Genomic DNA, 26,147 nt, shown 5'->3' on the forward strand with positions numbered 1-26,147 from the left:
CATTTGCTGCTCTGTCATGAATTCCTTCACCACTTTCGATGTGTGACAGGGGGCTAGGTCCTGTTGCAATATCCCAGTACCACCAGGACATCTCTTTTCCAGCTCTAGAATAACTCTCTTTCGTAGAACCTCAATATATTGTGGTGAGTGCATCACCCCTATTGGCTGCAGGCTTCCGACACCATAATGATCAACTGACTTTTCGTGTTTGTTTTGAGCACAGGATGACGAGTAAGAGAGAAAATACGCTTTGTTTCAATTAATTTGCACAAGGATGTAGGATATAAGTAATGGGCCCCGTCTGCTAGCCTGCTCCCTAAAATACCACTGGTTTGCTCATTTCTATATATAGGGTGCCTACATTCTGCATGTGCAAATGACTTTAGATACTTTTTAGGTCCATAAATTACCATATAGCATATATTCAACACAAAAAAGTGGCAATTTGTTGTTGACAAAGGACAGCTGGACATATAAAGGGTCCCATTACCTTCAATAGCTTAGGATCTCATCAAACCCCAATCCGGCCCTGACCACGATACCACTTTAAACTGTCATGGCTTCCCCCAAAGAATTCTGGGAGCTGTAGTTTGTTCAGGGTGTTCAGAGTCCTTAGGGGACTTCCATTCAGTGGCGTAGCGTGGGGGGTGCAGGGGGGGCCAGCCGCACCGGGCGCAACATCTGGGGTTAGGGTTAGGGGGTGCAAATCCACGGGTTAGGGGGCGCAAATTACTTGCCTTGCCCCGGGTGCTGACAACCCACGCTACGCCACTGCTTCCATTCCCTTCAAGGAAGCACCATTCCCAGAGTGGTTCTACAATCAATCCGTCTTCACAGGGAACTCTGGGAATTGTTCATTTTTTGCCCAGGTGTCTCCACCTTGCTTATTGTATTTAATCACAAGCGAGAGGAGTAAAGCTCCTGTCAATCAGAAGAGGAAAAGAACAGCAGTCATGCAAAGGGGAAGAAAGAAGAAGGAATTCACCGTTCAGCCAGTTTCAGGTAAGTTGCATGAAACCGCCCAAGTCTTACCATTATCGTATTGTTCTGGGCAATTCAATATGAGAAAAATACCCTGACCGCACATGTCAATTCACACTGTTGGTAAAAGAATATGACAGCAGAGATGCTGTTTTCGTGGGCCTTCTAAAGCTCTCTGCGGGCGAATTTGCCTGTCATCTCTGTGGAAAGGTGTGTTCAGAACAGTGTTTTTGTTGTTGAGGATTTTAACAAAATGTTTATTACAAAAGAAAAGGTCATCAGGCAACATATATGAATATAATCAGGTGACTGGGGATTGGAAAATTCATCAGCCAGCTCTATGAATAGCAAGAAGCCTTGCACTTTCCTTCATCGGGGTAGTGAGCAGTCATAGGTCAAAAATACTTGTAAATGATAAGAAGATGCTATTGGCTAAAGCCATCAGCACGCCATAACGGCCTCTTGGTCTCTTGGTGGATACCCAGAAGACAGCTCTTTGCTGGACTAGGCTCGAGCACCTACAGCCTTCTGACCATAGCTGTCAACTTACAGATTTGAAAATAAGGGACCAGCAGCCTTGAAAATAAGGGAGCAGCAGCCAAAATAAGGGACCTGCAGCCTCACCTGTTCCAGGTACTCCAGTCTTCCTGTGTGGTGTAGGGGTGAAGAGTGGTAGTCTCGTAATCTGGGGAACCGGGTTCGCGTCTCCGCTCCTCCACATGCAGCTGCTGGGTGACCTTGGGCCAGTCACACTTCTTTGAAGTCTCTCAGCCCCACTCACCTCACAGAGTGTTTGTTGTGGGGGAGGAAGGGAAAGGAGAATGTTAGCCGCTTTGAGACTCCTTAAAAGGGAGTGAAAGGCGGGATATCAAATCCAAACTCTTCTTCTTCTTCCTCCTGCAGTCTGGTCAAACTCATGCTGGTAGCTTCGAGAACACTGTCCAACCAACTTTGTAACCAGAGGTTCAACTGAATAGAATCTGAATCACATGCACCACATCGCCTATGCAGCCTTAACCTAAGATGGCTTCCTGGCCTGGCTTTGCACTGCAAAGTTTGCAGCAGCACGTACAAGAAAATGGCGTCCAGCATTCAAAAACCCCCTCAGCTTGCATTAACTAGCCACACACAAGGCATGGAAGCTCCACCCCCCAGTCGTCCTTAGACTTCTTATTGGGTGAGCAACACAGCCAAGCAACACAGTTGGAGCCTCCCTCCTCCCTGGCCGGCAGGAAGGGAGGGAGAGGAGCTGCTTCCTTTGAAACCTGGGAAATTTAAGGGACATCATCAATAAGGGACAGCAGCAGGACATGGCACTGGAATAAGGGGCTGTCCGTTCAAATAAGGGACACTTGACAGCTATGCTGCTGACAGCCTATTATTTGCCAGCGATTAGGGGGTTCCTCAGCACCACAATGACTGAATCTCCACGCAGGAACATCTTGGAGATGTAGCGCTCCTTGTTGACAGGTTTCGATTTCTTCTTGCCTTTCCACTCTTGGGCACCTCTGTCCACACCTCCTTAACATTTTCCAACACCATGTTGCAGTGCCTGTCAAAGGCTTTGACCCGGCCAAGCAGTTTCTTGTTGTTTCGACAGTTGATTAGCACCTGAGTATTGTTTTTTACGGACTGGGTGAGAACAGAAAGGGGCCCCGTGTTGAACTCTTCCTCCTCCCTCTTCTGCAGCTCCTCTGGGGTCATCTCACTCTTGGGCTTGTTTAAGAGGCTCAGGGCTGGGCCCTTCTCATCTTCCTAGCCGTCAACTCACGCGGCCAACTGCTCCGTCGCGGGTTTGCAAATGTGAGCGCCTTCCCAGGCTTCCGCTTCCGGGGCATTTCCAAACCTGCCCGGCCGGCCCTTCATGTTCAGAACAGTTGACACGGACCGTATCCTAGATGGTGTCTTGGACTAATATCTGGATTTTCATTGCAAGAAAACAAAACCCAAATCAAAGAGGTCCTCACATTGGCTTACTAGTAGCATAGGTGAAAAGGATCTATGGGTCTTAGCAGACCACAAACTGAACAGGAGTCAGCAGAGTGATGCAGCAACAAAAAAAGTGAATGCTATTCTAGCCTGCATCAACAGAAGTACAGTGTCTAGGTCAAGGGAACTCATCGCACTACTCTATTCTGCCTTGGTCAGATCTCACCTGGAGTTTTGTGGACATCACAGTCTAAGAAAAATATTGACAAGCTGGAAGTCGTGCAAGGTGTGGGAATGTTCAGGGAGGCAGGAGAGGATATATTGTTTATTAATATCCTTTCTAACTTGTACTAGCAAGTGCCTTTTCTTAGAAGAGTTTCACATTCCCCAGCGAATAACTGGTTGCAGGCTTGCGTAAATCTCTCACTATTAGGTTCCTGGTAAGTTCCCTTTTATCCCTCTTAAAAGAATAAACACGCCACAATCTTGTTTAAAGTATATAAAAGAAGTTTACTCACATTCAGTTCACATTTGGATCCCTGAAGGCAGACTTAGTTACAAAGTATATAAATGTGGATCTATCCCATATGGAGATAATCTCAGTGTCCTCTGTTAGAAGCCAACAGAGCATCTCTAGCTAAAAAGCTGCTCCAATGATGGAGGAAGTCAAAGAGAGAGAGAGGGAGCTACATGCCTCGTGCTTTTGTTACCTGGACAGGTAAGGTCACGCCCATCTCTAGTAACATGCAAAGGAAGTATATCCCAGCCAGGAGGAAACAGGAAGTTTTCGACTGGCTGGACCAAACATTCCCCCGCATGTCCACTCTAGGAAAACAAGGAATGTTGTACTTGACTGCTACTTATGTATCACATCCCACACAGGGAAGGTGACCAAGATGGTCAAGGGACTGGAAACCAAGCCTGATGAGGAATGGTTGAGGGAATTGGGGATGCTTATGTCACGTCTAAAAATTGGCCACTATTTCTGTAATGCTAAAAGAACTACCGTAAGTCAGCATGAGTCAGCGGCCTACAATCACTCATGCAACCTTTCACCAAATTGTACCTGTATATATGGAGTGGTCAATGTTAGTGTTGGGTGTGGGTTGGTTGGATGGTAGAAAGCTGGTTGTGTTTGGTGTGTGTAAAAGCTGTCGGTCGTGGTTGTAGAAGAAGACTTTTTAAGAATAAAAGCAGCGATACTCTGCAAAAATACACTTTCAAAAAGACTCTTTTGTGCCAACTAAGGTCTGAGGACGAGGCAAAGGAGTAAAAAGGAGGTCAGAACCTTTTCTTTTTCAAACACTGACAGTAAATCCCTCTGCAAAATTTGAAGCTCTGTTTGCACTGGGAAGCCACTGATCCGCTCTGATCTTTCCGTACCACCTCAGTAAAAATGATTCGTCGTATCCACTAACAGGATTCCAGGAAGCTATTGCTGGGCATGAGATGCAGCAAAGCAGCTTTACACTGCAAGGCGCTATTCCCAAACTGTGGGTACACAGGATAAAAGCCTTAGGCTAAATGTTATGAAACCATGAGCTGCAAAAAGCTGCCCTCTGGCAGTTGCAGAACAAGAAAGGCCAAATCTCTGAAAATTCTCAGTAAAGGCACAGGAGATTTAGGCTGACTCAGCCAGAGAAGAAAACATTTTTCAACCCTGAAAGAGTAGGGTTGCCAGACCTCCCCTCTAGGGCCGAACTGATGCCCCCAGGCTTGAATCCCCAGGTAGAAGAGAACACATTGTATTTCTTTATTTATTTTTTAAAAATAAAAAGACAGTGCCCAAAGCTTTCAAGCTTCAGACAGGTAGGAGCTGGCATCAAATTATTGCCTAGTGTCAAGAACTGAAGCCTCCATCTTTGCCTGGCTCCCTCCTGGCAAGTGGAGGGTTAAATATCCAGGTGAGCGAGACAGCCTCTAACAATAAAAACAGTTAACAAGAAGATTGTGCATGTAAATGCAAGTTTTAGTTTGGCAAGAACCAGCAGATATATATATTCATATTCAAAGATCTTTATTGAAACTTAACGTATATACATAATAACCAAAATTCCCAGTGATTCCCTCACATAAAATATGATATCTGAACTACAACAGTTGCATAACTATACACTTAAATACAAAACCCATCACCCACCCTCTACAGCAATTTGACTTCTGTCTATTTCTTTCTACCTTTATTCCCTTGCATTCTATAATAAATCATTTTTGTTAAATTCTGGTTTTTCTTTCTTTCTTTATTTGTTTTGTTATTGCTTACATTTTTTATTCTAAGCCTGTTAACATGTCATTTTTATAACAATATTTTTACATATAATCTTCGAAATACTTCCACTCCATTCTTAACTTTTGATTTGATTGATATCTTATAATTGAAGTTAATTTTGCCAATTCTATGTTGTTGTTGTTTAGTTGTTTAGTCGTGTCCGACTCTTCGTGACCCCATGGACCAGAGCACGCCAGGCACTTCTGTCTTCCACTGCCTCTCACAGTTTGGTCAAACTCATGCTGGTAGCTTCAAGAACACTGCCCCACCATCTTGTCCTCTGTCGTCCCCTTCTCCTTGTGCCCTCCATCTTTCCCAACATCAGGGTCTTTCCCAGGGAGTCTTCTCTTCTCATGAGGTGGTCAAAGTACTGGAGCCTCAGCTTCAGGATCTGTCCTTCCAGTGAGCATTCAGGGCTGATTTCCTTAAGAATGGAGAGGTTTGATCTTCTTGCAGTCCAGCCAATTCTATATACTCACTTAATTTACAAATCCACTCTTCCTTTGTTGGTATGTCCTGAGATTTCCATTTAGTAGCAAGCACTACCCTGGCAGCTATTGTCGCATATAAAAAGATTGGATTTTTTTTCATATGTGGTATGTCTTTGCCCACCAACCCTAACAGATAAGCTTCGGGATTTTTTATCAAGGGTTTTTAAAGCATTTTCTTAAGTTCCTCATGTAATATTCCCCAAAACTTCTTTATTTCCTTGCAACCCCACCACATATGAATTATCATTCCAGGAAGAACCAGCAGCAAATTATACTATGTTGTTGTTGTTTAGTCGTTTAGTCGTGTCCGACTCTTTGTGACCCCATGGACCAGAGAACGCCAGGCACTTCTGTCTTCCACTGCCTTGCCGTGGCGAAGGGACTTGAATAACTCAGAGAAGCTATGAACTATGCCGAGCAGGGCACCCAAGATGAACAGGTCATAGTGGAGAGTTTTGACCAAACGTGATCCACCTGGAGGAGGAACCGGCAAGCCACTCCAGTATCCCTGCCAAGAAAACTCCATGGACAAATTATAGTATAGGCACTCTGAAATCTGCCCTCCACTGCTCCCCTTTCCCAATTAACCTCCCTTGCCTGGGGCATCCTTAGTTCTCAGGTTTCGGCCCTGAAATCTCAGAATCTGGGATGCTCTTGACTTTTCAACCCTAGTAGTGTCCATTCCTTCTTCAAAGGCAGGGAGTGGAATTTCAAATACCTGAGTTGATGGTGTTGCTCCCTGCCTCCACATTTCAGTACACATATTTAATCTGATTTGGCTGCATGACCACGACTGAACGCAAATGAGGGCAACTGGAAGTGAGTTGGACCACCGAGGGCTATTTAAAACAGTCACTTTTTCACGAGAAACATTAAAAAGGGAAAGCGAGTGCTTGGTGTTTGCTTTTGCAGTGCTGAGGATGCTCACGAAAACCTCTCAAAGAAACCAGTAAGAATTTTAGGTGAGTAGGAAACTGCTGCCGGCTGAGTCAGACCATCAACTAACCCCATGGATATTTTTATAAAATTGAGTGTCATCCTCACACTCTGCAATATTCAAGGGAGTTCCAGGCACTCACCCAGGTCCTGTGTTCTTTTGGAGAACTGAAGATGTGGCAGAGACGTTGTGGCTTTAAGAAATATCATTTATTCCCCTATTTACACCTTCAGTCTGCACAGAGGGAGTCCAGATCTTACAGCATGGTCATTTTGAGAAGGGCTTGTGCAGTCCTTGGGGTCAAAGGCATATCTCCCAGCCAGCCTTCAGCCAGCCTGCCCCAGATGGATCTTGGTTTCTCTTCCTCCTCCTCCTTCCCAGAACACCTTGCTAAAAACTCTCTTTTCCTGTCACTTTAAAGAAACACCCCTTCACCTTGGAAACCTCTGTCTCCCCAAGCCAAAGGATTCCTCTTGGATGGCCCATCAACCAACAGATTAGCTGGTAGGGCTTCCTGTTTCTGGCGGTGGGAAATGGCTGACTCCCATATGATTGGATCCCAGCCATGCTGGTTATTTAGCCCTGATATGTCTCGCAGAGCCGCAGATTGTCCGAGATTGTCAGCTTGCATTGAGGTGCAAGCGGCAGGAGACTGGGTCCCAGAGCACGACACTCTCTGATGTCATTCTCATAGCCGGAAATATCTGTTTGATAAAATGATTGGATTTGGATGATAATCAGACACAGCCTGGACCGAAGAAGACTAAGCAAAAACCTGCAGAACTGTACAGTTCCTGGTGTTTAAACTCGGATTTCAAAGAGATTCTTATCATGGCGTGTGGATTACGGAGGTGTTTGGTATGCCTTTTTTCTCTTCTTAACATCTACAATTGGTTTTCAATGCCAATCCTCATTAAGGAACTTTTTTTTTTAAAAAAGAGTACAGATAGACTTTTATTTAGAATTAAGCATTCAACTGCGCAGCTTTACTTAGACTTGATAAAGATAAAAGAAGAAACAAAGATGGCACTTGTTAATATGATGCAGCACGGAAAAATGAGAATTCCTCCCTTTTCGAGAGAAGCAGGAAATATTTGCTGGCTGACTTTGCAATGACTGGAGATATCAATTTGGGACAACATATATCACAGCTGTTTGCAGACGTTTTTCATTATGAGCGAGAGAGAAGGCTGAATGGATGTCTAGCAGCCCCCCCTCTAGGGCCCGGAGGGGGGGATTGTGTGGTCTCTGAGAGGCTGATCGATCGCCAAATGACTTATATCGGTGGAATACAGCTCATATTCATTGCATTATTGCAAACAGTATGCTTAATAATTTACAGTAATAACTTAACCTCCCTTTCCATGGAGGCGCAGATTGCAGCTATAACAAAGGCGGCATTTTTTCATCTCCGCCAAGCTAAGCAGTTGGCTCCTTACCTCTCTCGCCCTGACCTAGCCACTGTGATCCACGCGATTCTCACCTCCAGACTGGATTATTGTAACTCGCTCTACGGGGGCTGCCCTTGAAACTGACCCAGAAACTCCAGCGGGTGCAGAATGCCGCGGCGAGACTCCTTATGGGGTCCTCGCTGTGGGATCACATTCACCCAGTGCTCTACCAGCTGCACTGGCTCCCGGTGGAGTACAGGATCAGGTTCAAGGTGCTGGTTTGACCTTTAAAGCCCTATACAGCCTAGGACCCTCGTACTGTACCTACGGGACCGCCTCTCCTGGTATGTCCCACGGAGGACCTTATGATCTTCAAACAAAAACATCTTGGAGGTCCCAGGCCACAGAGAGGTTAGGCTGGCCTCAACCAGATCCAGGGCTTTTTTGGCCGTGGCCCTGATCTGGTGGATCGCTCTGTCACAAGAGACTAGGACCGTGCGGGACTTGACATCTTTCCGCAGGGTCTGCAAGACAAGAGCTGTTCAACCAGGCCTTTGGCCAGGGCACAGTCTGACCCCCTCCTTTGGCAATCTTCACAGAACCCTAGCCCAATGGTTGCCATCAGTTTGATTTGAATTAATTTTATAATGAAATGATTTTAGAATGTTGTATTATTTTATTGTTGTTAGCCGCCCTGAGCCCGGCTTTGGCTGGGGAGGGCGGGATATAAATAAAAAATTATTATCATTATTATTAACAATGTGGAAGCTACTATGTTATTAAATCTCAAACGAAAAGCTTGGACAACAGCCTGGATTGGAAGATTGGAATGGAGTCAGGGAAAGATGTGCTGGCAAATAGACAGTGGAAAAACTATATATACACAAATAAAGCTGTATTTGACGGATAAAGGATATATGATTTCTGACATGACTGAGAATTGTAGAGCCAGGGATAGAGAACTTTAAAGCGTTAAGATCAGAAAGCGGATAATATGAAAACAATGAGAAGAGGCAGGAATGAAGATTTGGAGATATGCTTCAAAGGTCCAGATTATGAGGAGCCCGGAAAAATTAATAATTGCAATTTGGACTATAATTGGTCATTTAAGAATTTTTTTAGTTTATTATTTTTAATTGGATTATGATTCGGATATGTTGATTGGCTCTTTTTATTGGAAAATCAATAAAAATCATTTAACAAAACAAAACAAAACAGATTAGCTGGTTTGCGGAAGCCAGCCTAGGGATTCCTTGTTTGGCATAGTTCTGCAGGTTGTACATTCATCCATATCCCAGCTAGTCAAAATCCTACCATTTATTAATTTCTAGGGTTTGGGGGAAGTTTCCCCAATCTATAACAATATCTTCTTTCTCCACAATTGGAGGCAGTGATGCTCCAGTTTTTTACAAAAGAGATTTTAAACATCTTTTTGAGTTTGTTGTATATTATATCCCAAAATTCCCTTATTTTCTTCTTAAAATTAATAAAGTAAATTGGGTGTGTGTGTGTGATCAAAGCATAAAACAAATGTCTGTGTGGATCACCGAAAGGCAAAGAAACCAAGGTCCCAAGGCGGAGCAGGAATTCAGAGAGACCCCTGAGGGGTTAGGTAGCAGATTCCTAGCAGATGTGGGGCAGAATAAACCAGGCAGGTGTGTTTGCTTTTGGTTTCAGGTAGCTTAATCCTCTCCAGACTGAAAGGGAACTTGTTTTTTCCCCGGCACAATATTATTTCAGAGAGGAGGGACATGATAGGTTGGGGAAAAAACAACAACAACCCACCATTGCCGAGAGAGTAAAAGGCAGAGAATCAAAATTCTGCCTTTGTCCGGGCTGTCGACCGGCAAAACTGGAATGCTGAGATCGTGAGGCATTGCTCAAGAAGCAGGATGAAGGTGTTTCTTACTGCATTGCTGGCTACTCTTTGGTGTGCTGAGTTTGGTAAGGCCCCTTTTATTGTCGCAGATCCATTTTTTGATGTTTCAGGTGGCTGAGAGTTAAATTGAGGGATGTTTAGCCCTGGAGAAGAGGAGACTGAGAGGTTTTTAGGAGAGCCGTCTTCAAATATCTGAAGGGCTGTCCCATGGAAGATGGAGAAAGCTTGCTTTCTCTTGTTCTGGAGGGCAGGACCTGAACCCATGGCTTCGAATCGTAGGAAAGGAGACTCAGACTAAACACCAGGTAGAGTTTTCTGAGGGTAAGAGTTGCGGAAGGGACTCCCTCACAAGGCAGGGGGCTCTCACTGGAAGAAAAGTCAGTCTGCATTCCCTTGGAACTTTGTTGTTTAGTGGTTTAGAGTCCCATTAAGTTAAATAGGGTTTGCAGACCGATCCTATACAGTGGTACCTCGGGTTAAGAACTTAATTCGTTCTGGAGGTCTGTTTTCAACCTGAAACTGTTCTTAACCTGAAGCACCACTTTAGCTAATGGGGCCTCCTGCCGCTGCCCCTGCGCCACCGCTGCACGATTTCTGTTCTCATCCTGAAGCAAAGTTCTTAACCCGAGGTATTATTTCTGGGTTAGGGCAATGTCAGAAGTGTAGATTTTGGGCAACAACAACAAGTTTTGTGTCTGGATATTCACTTTTTGGGATATGGGAACCCTCGGCTAAGAGGAGGAAAGCCTTTTCTGGTTCACCTCTGGCAGCAAAATGCCCTGCAGATCCCTTAGTGTTTTCATAGAGGCAAGAAAATATCTCTCTTCTGCTGCTGCTCTGAACGGAGATTGCATCTACGCTGCTGAGATTGTTTTAGTAGGCAGAGCAGACTATTGGTGATTTTTTTTAAAAAATATATATTTATTAGGTTTTTACAAAAAATAAAAGTACATAACCACCACAGAAGTAGAAAGAAATGTAAAAAGGAATAAAGCATAATCAAAAGTAACACATAGAACAGATCAAAACACAAAAATATAAAATACAGTAAAGAAAAATTCCACCCAACCAAGTACAAAAACATAAAAACTCCAACTTTTTCGATCATACTTAATTAACTTCCTTTCTTGACTTCCTCACGCCTCCCTTTTTTGTGTTCCTCTTTACCCAATCAGATACAGCAAATCCTTACCCTCTTTCAGATCTCATTTCTAATTATTAAGTTCATTCTATTATGTCACCAATCTTTTCTCCTCGTACTTAATCACCTTTATAATATTCTTTACTTTCGACATAATATCACTTTAATCTTTCCTCCTTTTCTATTACATTTTGCATACCTTTTAAGCTATGTCACTAATGCCTTATTATTTCCAAATCCAACATTATTTTAACATTCATAAACTTTGCAGTGTTTCTGCAGATAGTCTTTAAACTTCTTCCAGTCCTCTTCCACTGATTCTTCTCCCAGGTCTCGGAGAAGACCAGACTATTGGTGATTTTGAACGTGGGACCCTTCTGCATTTGAGGAAGATGCTCTCATTACCACTCAGCTACAGCCCTTTCTTTTTATTTTTAATTTTTGCCTCAAATCAGTAACTCTGTGAATCCGGGACTGTCCCTGGAAAATAGGGGCAATAGGAGGGTCTGTAAATGTGAACTGAAATGCAAGTTCCCCCTCCCGCTTAGCACTGAGTTAAGTTGTTTTATGCTGCATTTTGTGTGAGATTTGGGTAGCCTTTTCCTTTGACGTTCTTAGGAGCCTCCGGTTCATCCAGTGTGCAAGGCAGCTTACGGAACAATAAAAACCAGCAGAGTAATAAAATCCTGTCCACACAAACCACAAACTAAGCAGCTCTAACGATCTGATTCAGAGCTTGGCACACAGATTTTCTGCTGGGTGGCAGCTGTTATGTAAATCTGCAAGGAACCATTGGGTTTTACAAGTGCTGTGGACAGAGTTGGCCAGCTGGAAATCCTCACTAAGGCCGCCAAGAAACACCTGATCTCTCTGCATTATCTTTAGATGCGATGGAATGCTAAAAAAAGTTTGTTTTTAACAACATCCAAACCATACCCGACCCTGGTGAAGCTAAATTTTATCTGTGTCCACCTTACGGGGTCTCGGTGTTCAGAACAAGGAAGGGATTCATTTGGTCCAAGTCCAATGCTCGGAAAATGTACTTGTGGACAAGAATGCAACTTGCAGTCAAGTTATGCATTTCTCTGGATTTTGCAGTGCACGTACAGTGCTCAAAAAGCATGCACAAAAAGAGTATCTCACGCAACATGTGTGCATAAAATGTGCATTTCATTAGCGAACCATAGCTGTCAACTTACAGATTTGAAAATAAGGGACCAGTAGCCTCAAAAATAAGGGATCAGCAGCCAAAATAAGGGATTTTCCCAGCACAGGTATGTTCAACTTCTGAGCCCTTCCGACCCAAGGGCAGAAAGCCCAGCCAGCAGCCAAACGAAGCCTTAAGCGGTGGTTCCCACAGCGCAGCAACCCGGCAAAGGGGATGCAGCAAGGAAAACCACCGTCACCTCTCTGCTGGGAAGCGCTGAGCAAAGGCGAGTCCCCAGGCAACACGGCCGATTTGATCGGCACAAGGCATGCAAGCTCCACCCCCCAGTCCTTCTTAGACTTCTTATTGGGACTTCTTAAGGGACAGCAGCGGGAAACGGCGCTGGGATAAGGGAGTTTCCTGCCAAATAAGGGACAGCTGACAGCTATGTAGCCAACGCTCCCATCAAGCCTGGCCAGCGAGGGATGATGGGAGTTGTAGTCCCACAAATCTGGTAGAGGGCCACGGGTTCCCCTTTCCTGGCCTGTTGACAATACAGAACTAGATGCACCATCTTTGTAAGGCAGGTTCGTATGTTCCTATGAAGTTAGGAGTTGAAGTGCTGAAAATGCACATAAATTTGTAAGCTTTGGAGGTTTTTCTTTTTCTTTTCGGTAACACCCCAAAACCCAGTGTTTCTTCTTGTCTTTCATTTTGTCTTTTGGAAAGGGTAACATCCTACGTTGACTGCCATGTCTTCTTTGCCTCATATCCTGAAATGGGAATTCACCTCTGCTCCAATGGGAATTTCCTCCCCTAAGGCTAAACACAGCACAGGTAGAAGTGGGCGTGGGAGTCTTCCTTGGAAACGTGGCTGGAGAGGGAAGAGCTAAATATCCTCTCCTCATGCTCTGTGGTCCTGTGGTCTAAACCACCGAGCCTCTTGGGCTTGCTGATCAGAAGTTTGGCGGTTCGAATCCCCTCGACGGGGTGAGCTCCCTTTGCTCTGTCCTGGCTTCTGCCAACCTAGCAGTTCCAAAGCACATCAGTGCAAGTAGATAAATAGGTACTGCTCCGGTGGGAAGGTAAATGATGTTTCCGTGTGCTCTGGCTTACGTCACAGTGTTATGTTGTGCCAGAAGCGGTTTAGTCCTGCTGGCCACATGACCCGGAAAGCTGTCTGTGGACAAACACCGGCTCCCTTGGCCTGAAAGCGAGATGAGTGCCACAACCCCATAATCACCTTTGACTGGACTTAACCGTTCAGGGGTCCTTTACCTTGTCTTAAAGGTAAAGGGACCCCTGACCATTAGGTCCAGTCATGATCGACTCTGGGGTTGCAGTGCTCATCTCACTTTATTGGCCGAGGGAGCTGGCGTACAGCTTCCGGGTCATGTGGCCAGCATGACTAAGCCACTTATGGTGAACCAGAGCAGTGCACGGAAACTCCATTTACCTTCCCGCTGGAGTGGTACCTATTTATCTACTTGCACTTTGACGTGCTTTCAAACTGCTAGGTTGGCAGGAGCAGGGACTGAGCAATGGGAGCTCACCCCATCGTGGGGACTCGAACCGCCGACCTTCTGATTGGCAAGCCCAAGAGGCTCAGTGGTTTAACCCACAGCGCCACCCACGTCCCTCCCTTGTCTTACCTTGGTCCTGAGGCACCCCCTCCCCAAACACTTATCTTGAAATAGACGAAAACTGCAGAATTAAAGGGATCTCTAAGCCGTCTCTCAGCTTTTCAAAATTGGAAACAGGTTTCAGCATTGAGCAAGAAGGTAGACCTGCGGGCAACTCGTGTTAGTAAAGATTTTTCTCTCACCCTTTCCCCTACAGCCCAGGCTTTGCGGTGTTATTATTGCCCGGAGCCTATAACGGCTGTAAAATGCATGAAGGTGGACAACTGCTTGCAGAATGAGACCATGTGCAAGACTACCATGTACTCGCGTGAAGAAGGTGAGAGACTTGGCTGTGTTCTCCTTCCACTCTCTGAGAGAGCCTGACTCTGAACACCTGGGCTGGGGTCCCCAAACAGGAGAGCGTGGTTGAACTCAAGTCCTGTTTGTGGAGTTCTCATGTTGACATTTGACTAAAAATGTAAGAAGAGTCTGATCCGGGCAATGGCTTACCAGTCCAGCATCCTGTTCTCACAGGGGCCGAGCAAATGGACGTGAGAAACCTGCAAGCAGGATTCAAACACATAACAAAATAGAACTAAATTTTTATTTATACCCTGCCCTTCCCGGTTCAGAAAACTGGGCTCAAGGGTGGCTAACAACAAATTTAAAACACTTAACTGATGCAACCAAAAACAGTATAAAACATGAATAACAATAAATTCAGAATTCAAAAATCAATTTAGGGGTGGGAATCCATCCAATAAACATTCAATGATCACCAGAGCTAGCTGGCTAAATTAGTCCTATTTGGGCCAGTAAGGAGACCAGGGGAGAATTAGCTGTGGGATCCCAGAGCGGGTAATCTTCATAAAAAGGGGGAGGGGGAGGGAAGGAAGGGGAATAAAAGATCATGCTAAGTTCAAATGGAAAGCCAGGTGGAATAGTTCTGTCTTACAGGCCCTGCGGAAGGAAGTTCAATCCTCGTGGGACAGAGCATTCCACCAGGTCGGAGCCATCACTGAGAAGGCCCTGGCCCTTGTGGAGGACAGTCTGACTTCCTTAGGTCCTGGGACCTCTAAACTATGATTATTCATGGACCTTAAGGTCCTCTGCAGGGCCGGCCAGGAGAGGTGGTCCAGTTCTGGGCACCACAGTTCAAGAAGGACACTGACAAACTGGAACGTGTCCAGAGGAGGGCAACCAAAATGGTCAAAGGCCTGGAAACGATGCCTTATGAGGAGCGGCTAAGGGAGCTGGGCATGTTTAGCCTGGAGAAGAGGAGGTTAAGGGGTGATATGATAGCCATGTTCAAATATATAAAAGGATGTCACATAGAGGAGGGAGAAAGGTTGTTTTCTGCTGCTCCAGAGAAGCGGACATGGAGCAATGGATCCAAACCACAAGAAAGAAGATTCCACCTAAACATTAGGAAGAACTTCCTGACAGTAAGAGCTGTTTGACAGTGGAATTTGCGGCCAAGGAGTGTGGTGGAGTCTCCTTCTTTGGAGGTCTTTAAGCAGAGGCTTGACAACCATATGTCAGGAGTGCTCTGATGGTGTTTCCTGCTTGGCAGGGGGTTGGACTCGATGGCCCTGGTGGTCTCTTCCAACTCTAGGATTCTATGATTCTATGAAACACGAGGGCCCTAAGCCACACATGAGTAATCTACCCTCCTGCAGTTCCCAGCAAGTGGTATTCAGAAGCCTTGCTGCCTCCAGATGTGGAGGCAGGACATTGGCATCATAGTTAGTAGTCATCAACAGCCCTCTCCTCCATGACGTGGTTGGCGCTGTGGGTTAAACCACAGAAACTAGGACTTGCTGATCAGAAGGTCGGCAGTTCGAATCCCCATGACGGGGTGAGCTCCTGTTGCTCAGTCCCTGCTCCTGCCAACCTAGCAGTTCAAAAGCACACCAGTGCAAGTACATAAATAGGTACCACTGCTGCGGGAAGGGAAACGGCGTTTCCGTGCGCTCTGGTTTCCGTCATGGTGTTCCATTGCGCCAGAAGCAGTTTAGTCCTGCTGGCCACATGACCCGGAAAGCTGTCTGTGGACAAAGGTCGGCTCCCTTGGCCTGAAAGTGAGATGAGCGCCACAACCCCATAGTCACCTTTTACTGGACTTAACCTTCCAGGGGTCCCTTACCTTTACCTTAACCTCTATGAATTTGCCGAATCCATTTTTAAAGCCATCTAGCTTGGTGATCATCACTGCCTCCTGTGGAAATGAGTTCCATCCATAGTTTGTGCTGTGTGCAGAAGGATCTTTTCTTATCTGCCCTGAATCTTCCAACATTCAGCTGTGCTGGACTGGGGGAGGTGGATCTTGGCCAGATCCAGCAGTTTTATTCTTATATAAATGGTCTAGATATAAGGCTATTGACAGGGAAGGACATGGTGGACCTAGAATCATCTGGTGCAGGATATCAGATGATATCCGCTTGGACTACTGCAACGCGCTCTACGTGGGGCTACCTTTGAAGGTGACCTGGAAACTACAACTAATCCAGAATGCGGCAGCCAAACTGGTGACTGGGAGTGGCCGCCAAGACCATATAACACCGGTCTTGAAAGACCTACATTGGCTCCCAGTATGTTTCCGAGCACAATTCAAAGTGTTGGTGCTGACCTTTAAAGCCCTAAACGGCCTCGGTCCAGTATACCTGAAGGAGCGTCTCCACTCCCAACATTCTGCCCGGACGCTGAGGTCCAGCGCCGAGGGCCTTCTAGTGGTTCCCTCATTGCGAGAAGCAAAGCTACAGGGAACCAGGCAGAGGGCCTTCTCGGTAGTGGCGCCCGCCCTGTGGAACGCCCTTCCAGCAGATGTCAAAGCGATAAACAACTACCTGACATTCAGAAGACATCTTAAGGCAGCCCTGTTCAGGGAAGTTTTTAACGTGTGATATTTTACTGTATTTTTGGTTTTTATGGAAGCCGCCCAGAGTGGCTGGGGAGGCCCAGCCAGATGGGCGGGGTATAAATAATAAATTATTATTATTATTATTATTACTAGCCACAAAGGCCTACCTTGACTGTTGGAGCCAGTATTACCAACTGTGAGGAGTGAGGGTGGGGGTTTTCGTTGCTGCTGTGCTCAGGTGAGCTTCTCATACAGTCTTCTAATTCCCAACATACCCACCCAGCCTCCAAACCATCCACCTCGCTGCTGCACAGTCTGGAGAGGTGCTTTCTTATCTCTGCAAGAGTTGGGTTAGATCTCCAGGTCTTTCCCCACAGAATCCTAGCACTGCAGAGTTGGAAGGGCCCCGATCCCCTGCAATGCATGATTTGGAGATTCTGGACCCCCTTGTTCCTTTACCCCATTGGCAGGGTATCCACAGCCTCTACTTCCCAGTTGTGCAAAAATTCACAACTGCACAGGGGAGGCATAGAGGACCGTGTACCTGCTGCACCGTGGTGGATTTCGGAGAGGGGGGACGACAGGGACTGATCTGTCTTGCCACTTGTATTTGCAGTGTACCCATTCCAGGGCGATTCAACCGTCACGCGGTCTTGTTCTTCGAGGTGCATTCCGTCCGACGTGGATGGGATTGGCTTGACTCGCCCGGTGACCTGCTGCAACACGGATCTCTGCAACCACGATGGGGCAGCCAGCGTGCAGATCAGCTACATCACGGTGGGGACCTCAGCTGCTTCCTTCTTCATCCTCCTCCGACCTGGACTGTGATTCAGGTGGCAAAGGCAGAAGATCTTGGGGTGTGTGTATGTGTGTGTGCAAATGACAACAACTCCTTGATCAAGACCCGCTTGGCTTCACTATCTCAGTCGGGCTGTGTACCTCTCTCTCCTCCTGCAATTGCAGACTCCTCTTCTCATCAGACGAAGAAAACGGGGGGTGAAAATGCTTTGCGCTGTGAAAAATGCTGGCTGGCCTGCTCCTCCTGGCTGAAAAGAGAATCAGAGACCTGATGCTTAAGTATTTTGGGGGTGCCAGTCAGCCCTTTGCTCAGCTCATTGTCTCTGATTCTGCCTTTTGTGGCTCATCCCATGTTTAGAAAACACAGTTCCAAGCAGTTTTCCCCTTGCCCCACTCCTTTCCCAGGGAAAACCTGCTCTTTAGCTCTAAATCAGAACAAACAGCAATTCATGGAAAACCCAAATGGCTGTTGTCTCTGATTGAGGACTAAAGAGCAGTTTTCCCCAGGGAAAGGCAGCGAGACTTTCACATGACTTGTATTTTTATCATATTGTTTTCTAGTTACCGTATTTTTCGCTCCATAAGACGCACCCTTTTCTTCCTAAAAGGTAAGGGGAAATGTCTGTGCGTCTTATGGAGCGAATGTGTGGTCGCTGGAGCCGAATTGCCCAGGGGCAAAAAGCAGATCATGCCTATTTTTTTCTTTTTTTGAAAGAGGAAAGTGGGTGTTGAAACAAAGCCGCTGATTGTTTGCCATTGGGGAGAGAGATAAGGGAGGCTAGAGATAAAGTAGGCTGCCTGGGAGGGGGGAGGTAAAAGCACATGGATCCTCAGGATTTTTACATTGGGTCACCCCAAATTCACCATCAGATCACATAGCATGTCCATGGCTACAGCCTGCACCAAAAAAATCACGCATCCACTGTTTCGTGGGGCCACAATGGTGCAAAAACGTGGTTACAAAGCATGGATCCACATGGATCTTCAGGATTTTTGCATTGGGTCACCCCAAATTCACCATCAGATCACATGTCTGTGGCCACAGCATGAACCACAAAAATCATACATCCACTGTTTCATTCTGAATATTTTTTTTCTTGTTTTCCTCCTCTAAAAACTAGGTGCGTCTTATTGTCAGGTGCGTCTTATGGAGTGAAAAATATGGTAATTCCTCCCCGGGTCTGAGAGCTTTTCTCATTGTTCCATGACTGTGCCTTGAGAAAACCCTATCTTGCCCACTGCACTGAAGCTCCTTTAGCAGAAAAACCCTTCTTTGGATTTTCTGTGCATCCGATAAGATTAAGGTCAGAGCATCAAGAAAATCTCCCGGACCTGGGGAAATGAATCGCTAGAGAATGCAATAAAAATGCAGGTCAAGCGGAAGTGTGGCTGAACACTTAGTCTTAAAGCTGTGTCTTTATGCGCACCTGATCACGGCTCCCAATAGCCAGGCAGGATTCTGAGAGCGGCCACCAGAACTCATTTTAAAATCCCCTTAAAATCTTCCTTCTCAATGTGGGGCTGTCTGAAATGGATCCGTTGCATGTAGAGACATTGGGGACGGGCTTTGCATAATTCTCTTTTTATGCATGAAGTACCCTTCCAGAAACCCTCTCCTCTTTATCGATCATTTATCCTAACTTGTTGCACGACGCTTATGCTGAAATTACACGGTGCCCCCGTTTTTGTCGAACGCCTACCGCGATCTGTTTGCAGGCAGCTTATACGACAATGAGCAATCCATCCTGATTTACTTGTGTAGATAGATTATATGTCTCCTTCGGGAGGTAGGGCAAGATGTAAACCGAATAAATAATTAAAAATTCCCATTGATCAGGAAATTATCCCACACTGTTTCGTGCGTGATTTCATCAGTTTCCTAACCACAAAATCTCTTTTTTTATATGTAAAAGTGGACTGGATAGAATGTAGAGAATTTAATAGAATTGTAATAGAGGGACCTCTGAGGGCCATTTGGTCCAACCCCGGCAATGCAGGAATCTCAGCTAGAGCATCCAGGACACATGGCTGTCCAACCTCTATTCAGAAACCTCCAAGGAAGGAGAGTCCACAGCCTCCTGAGGGAGACCGTTCCGCTGTCAAACAGCTCTTGCTGTCAGAAAGCTTTTCCGTATGTTTAGTTAGAATCTCCTTTCTCGTAACTTGAAGCCATGGGTTCGAGTCCTACCCTCCAGAGCAGGAGAAAACCAGCTTGCTCCATCTTCCATGGGACAGCCCTTGAGATATTTGAAGATGGCTGGCATATAGATGGATTTGTTGCATCAGAGAACAATCACCCACTTTAATTGCAGAGAACTTCATTCCCAGATCAAGATTTTAATCCATCGCGCAAAACACCGACAGTCCAGAGGCGATCTAAGTTTCGTGTTTTGTCATGTCCTTCACAGTTTTCACTTTTGCCATGGCTCAGTTGTTGCCCTCTGAGCTTTCCCTACTGAGACTATACCAGGGGTCAGCAAACTTTTTCAGCAGGGGGCCGGTTCACTGTCCCTCAGACCTTGGCAGGGGCCGGACTATATTTTTGGGGGGAGAATGAACGAATTCCTATGCCCCACAAATAACAAAGAGATGCATTTTAAATAAAAGCACACATTCTACTCATGTAAAAACACGCTGATTCCCGGACTGTCCATGGGCCAGATTGAGAAGGCGATTGGGCCGGATCCAGCCCCCATGAATTAGTTTGCCTACCCATGGCCTATACCTTTCTCCAGAGGTTGCAGATACTTTTCTTCAAGTGCTCTTTAAGTGGAGCTTAAGACTGTCTTCCACTGAGACTCATCTTTTGTCTTAACCCCTTCTCATGCTAACTGGCAAAAATATGCATTCTTAAGTTTGGCTGCTAATCTCCCACAAAAATGCTTAAGGTACTTCCCGGCCGTTGAGAAAGCCAAGGTTTGGTTTGAATGAAGTCCAAGACAGCAGAATTACCAAGAAAGTCTGAAATTAGATATCTGTACATAGTAGGAGATGAGATTTCCTTTGTAATAGATCCGCTGGGAATGTCCGCTGTCTGTAATCCTGGAGAGCAGCTGCCAGTCAGTTCTGAGTTAGATGGCGCAATACTTTGACTTGGTATAAGGGAACTTACTCTATTTAATCCTATGTCGCATCTTCATAAGGTTAATGTGAGCCAGAGCTGCGATAAAGAAGGTATCATGGCAGCGGGTTGGACTGGGTGACCCTTTAAGGTTCCTTTTACAATTCTTTAATTCAATAGGTTAGTTGCCTGTAAACTGCTGTTCAGCTCTGACAAGATGCCGCTGTCTGCTTTGGACCGAAGAACTGATGACCCGGTACAGCTCAGTTGGTAGAGCATGAGACTCTTAGTCACAGGGTTGTGTGTTCAATTCCTGTGTTGGGCAAAAGATTCCTGCATTGCAGGGGGAATAATAATAATAATAATAATAATAATAATAATAATAATAATAATAATAATAGAAGGTACAGGGTTATAAAGACTAGGACTAGCCGTCTGAGAAACAGTTTCTATCCAAATGCAATTTTGGTTTTAAATGCAGTGTAAGGTAGTCTCTATGGGAGTATATTGTATTTAATTATGGGGTATCAGAGTTTTTAGGGGGTTAACCAGGCTGGGATAGCAGGCTTGTTGGTTTTTGAATGTCTGATGTAGATTTTTTCAGTTTCGTTGTTCTGTATGGGACAATGACAATAAAGATTATTGTATTATTGTATCATCATCATCATCATCATCATCATCATCATCATTTATTATTTATACCCCGCCCTTCTGGCTGGGTTTTCCCTACCACTCTGGGTGGCTCCCAACAAAATATTAATAATAATTTTAAAAAGTGAAAAAAGATCAAACATTGAAAAACTTCCCTATACAGGGCTGCCTTCAGATGTCTTCTTAAAGCCGGATAGTTGTTTATTTCCTTGACATCTGATGGGAGGGCGTTCAACAAGGAGGGCGGCACCACCGAGAAGGCCCTCTGCTTGGTTCCCTGCAACCTCACTTCTCACAGCAAGGGAACCGCCAGAAGGCCCTCGGTGCTGGACCTCAGGGTCTGGGCAGAAAAGGTCAGCACCCACAATTTGAATTGTCCCTCATCTTTGCAGTGAAATAAAAAATTTAAGGTCATATATATATTCATAAATGTACCAAGCAAACACGTACATAAATATATAAACTACATCTCTGAAGCAGCACAGGAAAACAGCCCTGAAACCATTTTGTCTCTCAAACTGACCAAATGATTTCTCTGCAAGGTCAAGGAAAATGGAAAAGCCTCCCCATTGTCTTTTCATTCACAAATCCTGTCTTAAGGGTATGTCTGTGTATGAATAGGGTGAGCCTGTGACCTGGCTCAGGAACTAAGTATTTACCCAGGCTCCCCAGGGTATCCAATCAAGTAAGCATTAACAGGTAACCTGCCAGACAGGAGGTAAACAACGCACTCAGATTTCTGTTGTAGACCGCCCCTTCTGTGATGTATGTATGATGTTTCTGGGGGTGGTCTTGGACTCCAGGGCTGGCAATTTAAAATGTCTATATAAGGGCAGGCACACCATTGTTCTGGGTTCCTCCTCTTTTCCTGCGGGTGAGGGAAGCACCCTGTTGCAACAGATCAATAAAGATCAGGCTTACTAGCTGCTTTGCTTCTCAATATTCTCTGGTTGGCCTCTGCTATTTTCTCTGACCAATGGCAAACCTGCAAAGGACTCCACAAGGGCTCTTGTGTCCCCCATAAGGGAATAAGGGCAGATTTCCGTTTATTACAGCAGTTATTCTTGCTGCTCCAAGCATGTCGTTCTCACCCTCTGCTAAGCCTTCTTTTATAATTGTCCTTTTGGTAGTCCCAGCTCTTTCTCCGGTGTCTAATGACAGAAGTATGTGCATTTAAATCCACCGGATTAAGCATTGTGAAAGAGCATTTGTGGACTAACCTTCTATTTGCATTGCTTGGTCTGACAGACTGTCCCACATGCAAGAGCTCAGGTGAGATCAGTGAACATTTGAGTGTGCAGAAAAGATTTCTTGTTTGGAAGTTTATTTATTGGCACAGAGCAACCTTTGCAGCTGTTGTTAAATTTCTCGGTGCAAAACAACGAAGCATGGGACCAGGGCCGGATTGAGGTTTGATGAAGCTCTCAGCTACTGAAGGTAATAGGGCCCTTTCTATGTCCAGCTGTCCTTTGTCAACAACAAATTGTCGCTGTTTTTTTTTTGTTGAATATATGCTATATGGGCTCCAGTACTTTGGCCACCTCATGAGAAGAGAAGACTCCCTGGAGAAGACCCTGATGTTGGGAAAGATGGAGGGCACAAGGAGAAGGGGGCGACAAAGGACGAGATGGTTGGATAGTGTTTTCGATGTTACCAGCATGAGTTTGACCAAACTGCGGGAGGCAGTGGAAGACAGAGGTGCCTGGCGTTCTCTGGTCCATGGGGTCACGAAGAGAAGACACGACTAAACGACTAAACAACAACAACAACAACATATGCTATATGGTAATTTATGGACCTAATAGGTATCTAAAGCCATTTGTACATAATAAAATACATATTTTATCAAAGTAATTGTTGAACTGAAATACAATTGAGAAGAAGTATATTAATAGTGAAATACAATTAAGAAGAAGTATATTATTAAGCTCTAACTTAAAATGATTGGGGGCCCATGACTTACATCATAGGAGCCTGCACAACACAAAACACGGTTGCTTGTATGTAAGTTTTATTTTATCTGGTTTTTATCTTATATTTTGGAGATGTACATCCAGCTTTTCCCCCCTTAAATTTTTGGGGGAGGCTTTAGGCGCCAGGCAAAAACGTTCCCTTTTAACCAGGCTTTTGGTTGATGCCCTTTTAAAATGTGGGGTTTTTTTGGGGGGGGCGTTATTGGGTTGTTTTATATTTTGATTTTGTTCTGTGAACTGCCTTGAGACCTCCAGGTATAGGGCGGTATATAAATTCTATTATTATTATTGTTATTGTTATTATTATTGTTATTGTTGTTATTATTATTATTATTATTATTATTATTAATTTCTGTAGCATCCTGCACTAACTGCAGTTTGCAGATCAAATACAACGGAAACTCCACTAAGAGCGCATTGGAAATGCAGTGTGCATTTCTGGACTCACCCAAACAACCAATTTATTGAGCATTTATCCTGCCCTGCTTGCACAATACTTACATGGAGGTGAGACTACGCCTTGCTGAGCATCTGTTTGCGGTTATGGGCAGGTTATACAACATTGAGCATTCATCTTGATTCCCTTGTGCTGTGTTTATTACATCTTCCCACATATGATGTTATCTGTTCCTCTCACGCTTCTCAGGGCATTTCAGTCACTTTCCTAGCTGCAGAAAAGTCCTTTGAAAAAGCGGATTTGCTGCGCTGACACAACCCACTTCAGTGACGCGAAACTAATTTTCCAGTTGTGCGCAGCAATGTCTTGCACCTTTTGCTCAATCTCAGAAACCCCTGTTAGAGTTCATGCGAGAAATCAATAATCCTGGCTCTTCGTGTTTAGGCTGTGTCTACATGAGTGCGCATTCCTGTACACGCCAGAGGGGGGGTCAGAGGTCTCTGGCATTCAAACTGCAGCTGCGAGTTTCTCCCTCTAGTGTTTAATGAGCTGCAAAGCACAGAGCTCAGCTCCCCTAAAGAACACAAGTAGCTTAGGCAGCGTCTTCTCCAAGTTATCATTGCAATCAAATTAATGCAGCACCATGGGGCTTCGCAGAGCAAGTCTGAGCCACGCTTTCTCCCCCAAAACTCTCCCTGCCCTATTAATTTACTCCATTTAGACCACTGGTAGGCAAACTAAGGGCAGGGGGCCAGATCTGGCCCAATTGCCTTCTAAATCCGGCCCACAGACGGTCTGGGAATCAGTGTGTTTTTACATGAGTAGAATGTGTGCTTTTATTTAAAATGCAATGACAGCCCTCTCTCCACCTGTGTTTCCCCAGTAACCAAGACTCGGAGGAATACAGTTGCCATCTGCGGAGGCAAAGAATAAAAATCATAGCTAGTAGGCACTTGTTATTTATTTTAATTGGTGTACCCCACTTCTCACCACTTGAGTCTCAAAGCAGCCCTTTCCATCTATTGCCACAAATGGTTTATTTCCCTTCTAAAGCCACCCAGGCTATCCTATGGTTGCAAATTCCGTACAGTGGCGAAGCTAGCTTCATCGGCGCCCGGAGCGACAGCCATGCCGTGCACCTGGTGTGTGTGTGGGAGAGTGTCTCCACCCCCATCGTTCTGCCTGGACACTGAGGTCCAGCTCCGAGGGCCTTCTGGCGGTTCCCTCCCTGCGAGAAGCCAAGTTACAGGGAACCAGGCAGAGGGCCTTCTCGGTGGTGGCGCCCGCCCTGTGGAACGCCCTCCCACCAGGTGTCAAAGAGAAGAACAACTACCAGACTTTTAGAAGACATCTGAAGGCAGCCCTGTTTAGGGAAGCTTTTAATGTTTGATGCATTACTGTATTTTAATGTTTTGTTGGAAGCCGCCCAGAGTGGCTGGGGTATTAATAATAATAATAATAATAATAATAGTAGTAGTAGTAGTAGTAGTCACCCCCTGGATGACACCCGGAGCAGACCTCCCCCCCCCCCCGCCCTTTGCCAACGTGGTCCAAAGGAAAGCAGAGCAAGACGGCTGGTGCTAGTTTGGCTGCTGGATTTGCCCAAAGTACAAGGTTGGACTCCAGATTCGTTCCAATCCTCTTTTAAAGCCACCCACGCTGGGGGTCCATCACTGCATCTTGTGGGAGGGAGTTCCACAGTTTAACTCCACAAACCTGATGAGAAGCAAAAAGGCGCATTGTGGAAATGGGTGAAACATGGTGGAATTTGCCCCGGAAACCCCCCAAAATAGGAACAAAGGAGACAAACACGGTAGCACCAGCCCATATTTATTTAGCTGCATTGACGTTACATGTAAAACTGATCACTGTTCATTGAAGGTACCACAGTAGGAGGGGGACTGGCAAGGAACATTTTTTTAAATGTAGTAGCTTGGAAGAATGACTTTTGTGTGGGGAGATCTCATGTCATTTCCAAGTCAACTGGAGATGAGCTTGGGAGACCATGCCTGAAGTTGTATTTTCTAACTCAGCTGTACCAAACTCTGTCCCCTAGCCTTGTTCCAAACTCCTATCAGCCCCCAGCCAACATGGCGGCTGGTCAGGACTGATGGGTAGCTATAGCGCAATATCTGCAGGGCAATGACATTAGCCGTCCTTGGGGTAACTTGCTGCCTAAATTTCACCTGCCCACGTAATCTATGCAGGTGAGACTGGTCCAACTGCAATTTCACCCCTCTCCTCCCAAACCTTGCTCCCTCTGTGGTCAGTACGGAATTGATTAAATTGTGCTGGAACTGGTACCCAATTTTTATCATGTTCCTCTCTGTTTTCCTCCCTCTGCTGGGCTGCAAGCTCTCGCTTCAAAATTGCAAACCGCCTCAAACGGAAAAAAGCAACGTATCAGTGCAAAAGAAAATAAGTTAAATAAATAAGACTTGAAGACAGTGCTGATTCCCTCCTGTGCAAAATGGTTGATCTTTCTATTCCACTAGATTAACTTTTTAAAAAAACAACCCCTTTTGAAAACCACCAACCAATCTTCAGCACTGAATAATTAAATACAGTAACAATAAAGAACAAACAACAATTTTTCCTCAAAGCTATTTTAAACCACGCT

General features: G+C 45.3%; 1 protein-coding gene and 1 pseudogene across 3 annotated transcripts; one reads left to right on the top strand and one right to left on the bottom strand.

Moving 5' to 3' along the window:
* The first annotated feature begins 812 nt into the window (after positions 1-812).
* Positions 813-18,755, top strand: LOC309374190 (ly6/PLAUR domain-containing protein 2-like). Of its 2 annotated transcripts, none has more exons than XM_081919081.1 (3): positions 813-1,002; positions 14,005-14,124; positions 17,264-18,755. In XM_081919081.1, exons 1-3 carry the CDS (start codon positions 954-956, stop codon positions 17,473-17,475), a joined length of 381 nt encoding a protein of 126 aa, XP_081775207.1. In that variant the 5' UTR covers positions 813-953; the 3' UTR covers positions 17,476-18,755. The 2 variants fall into 2 exon arrangements, with proteins under 2 accessions (XP_081775207.1, XP_081775206.1); XM_081919080.1 differs by lacking the exon at positions 813-1,002 and adding an exon at positions 9,628-9,942.
* Positions 2,351-2,806, bottom strand: LOC309374323 (small nuclear ribonucleoprotein Sm D2 pseudogene; annotated as a pseudogene). Its single transcript has one exon. The product of its transcript is annotated as a small nuclear ribonucleoprotein Sm D2 pseudogene (transcript).
* Positions 18,756-26,147: the final 7,392 nt, after the last annotated feature.

The sequence above is a fragment of the Podarcis melisellensis genome (genome assembly GCF_964234715.1).
Source record: "Podarcis melisellensis genome assembly, chromosome: 7".
NCBI lineage: Eukaryota > Metazoa > Chordata > Lepidosauria > Squamata > Lacertidae > Podarcis > Podarcis melisellensis.

Excerpts from the sequence above, each read along its gene's own strand:
- LOC309374190 (XM_081919080.1), top strand. The coding sequence starts at position 9,891 with ATGAAGGTGTTTCTTACTGCATTGCTGGCTACTCTTTGGTGTGCTGAG. Across the intron at positions 9,943-14,004 it reads TCTTTGGTGTGCTGAGTTTG|CCCAGGCTTTGCGGTGTTAT; the intron begins GTAAGGCCCCTT and ends TTTCCCCTACAG. Across the intron at positions 14,125-17,263 it reads CATGTACTCGCGTGAAGAAG|TGTACCCATTCCAGGGCGAT; the intron begins GTGAGAGACTTG and ends TTGTATTTGCAG.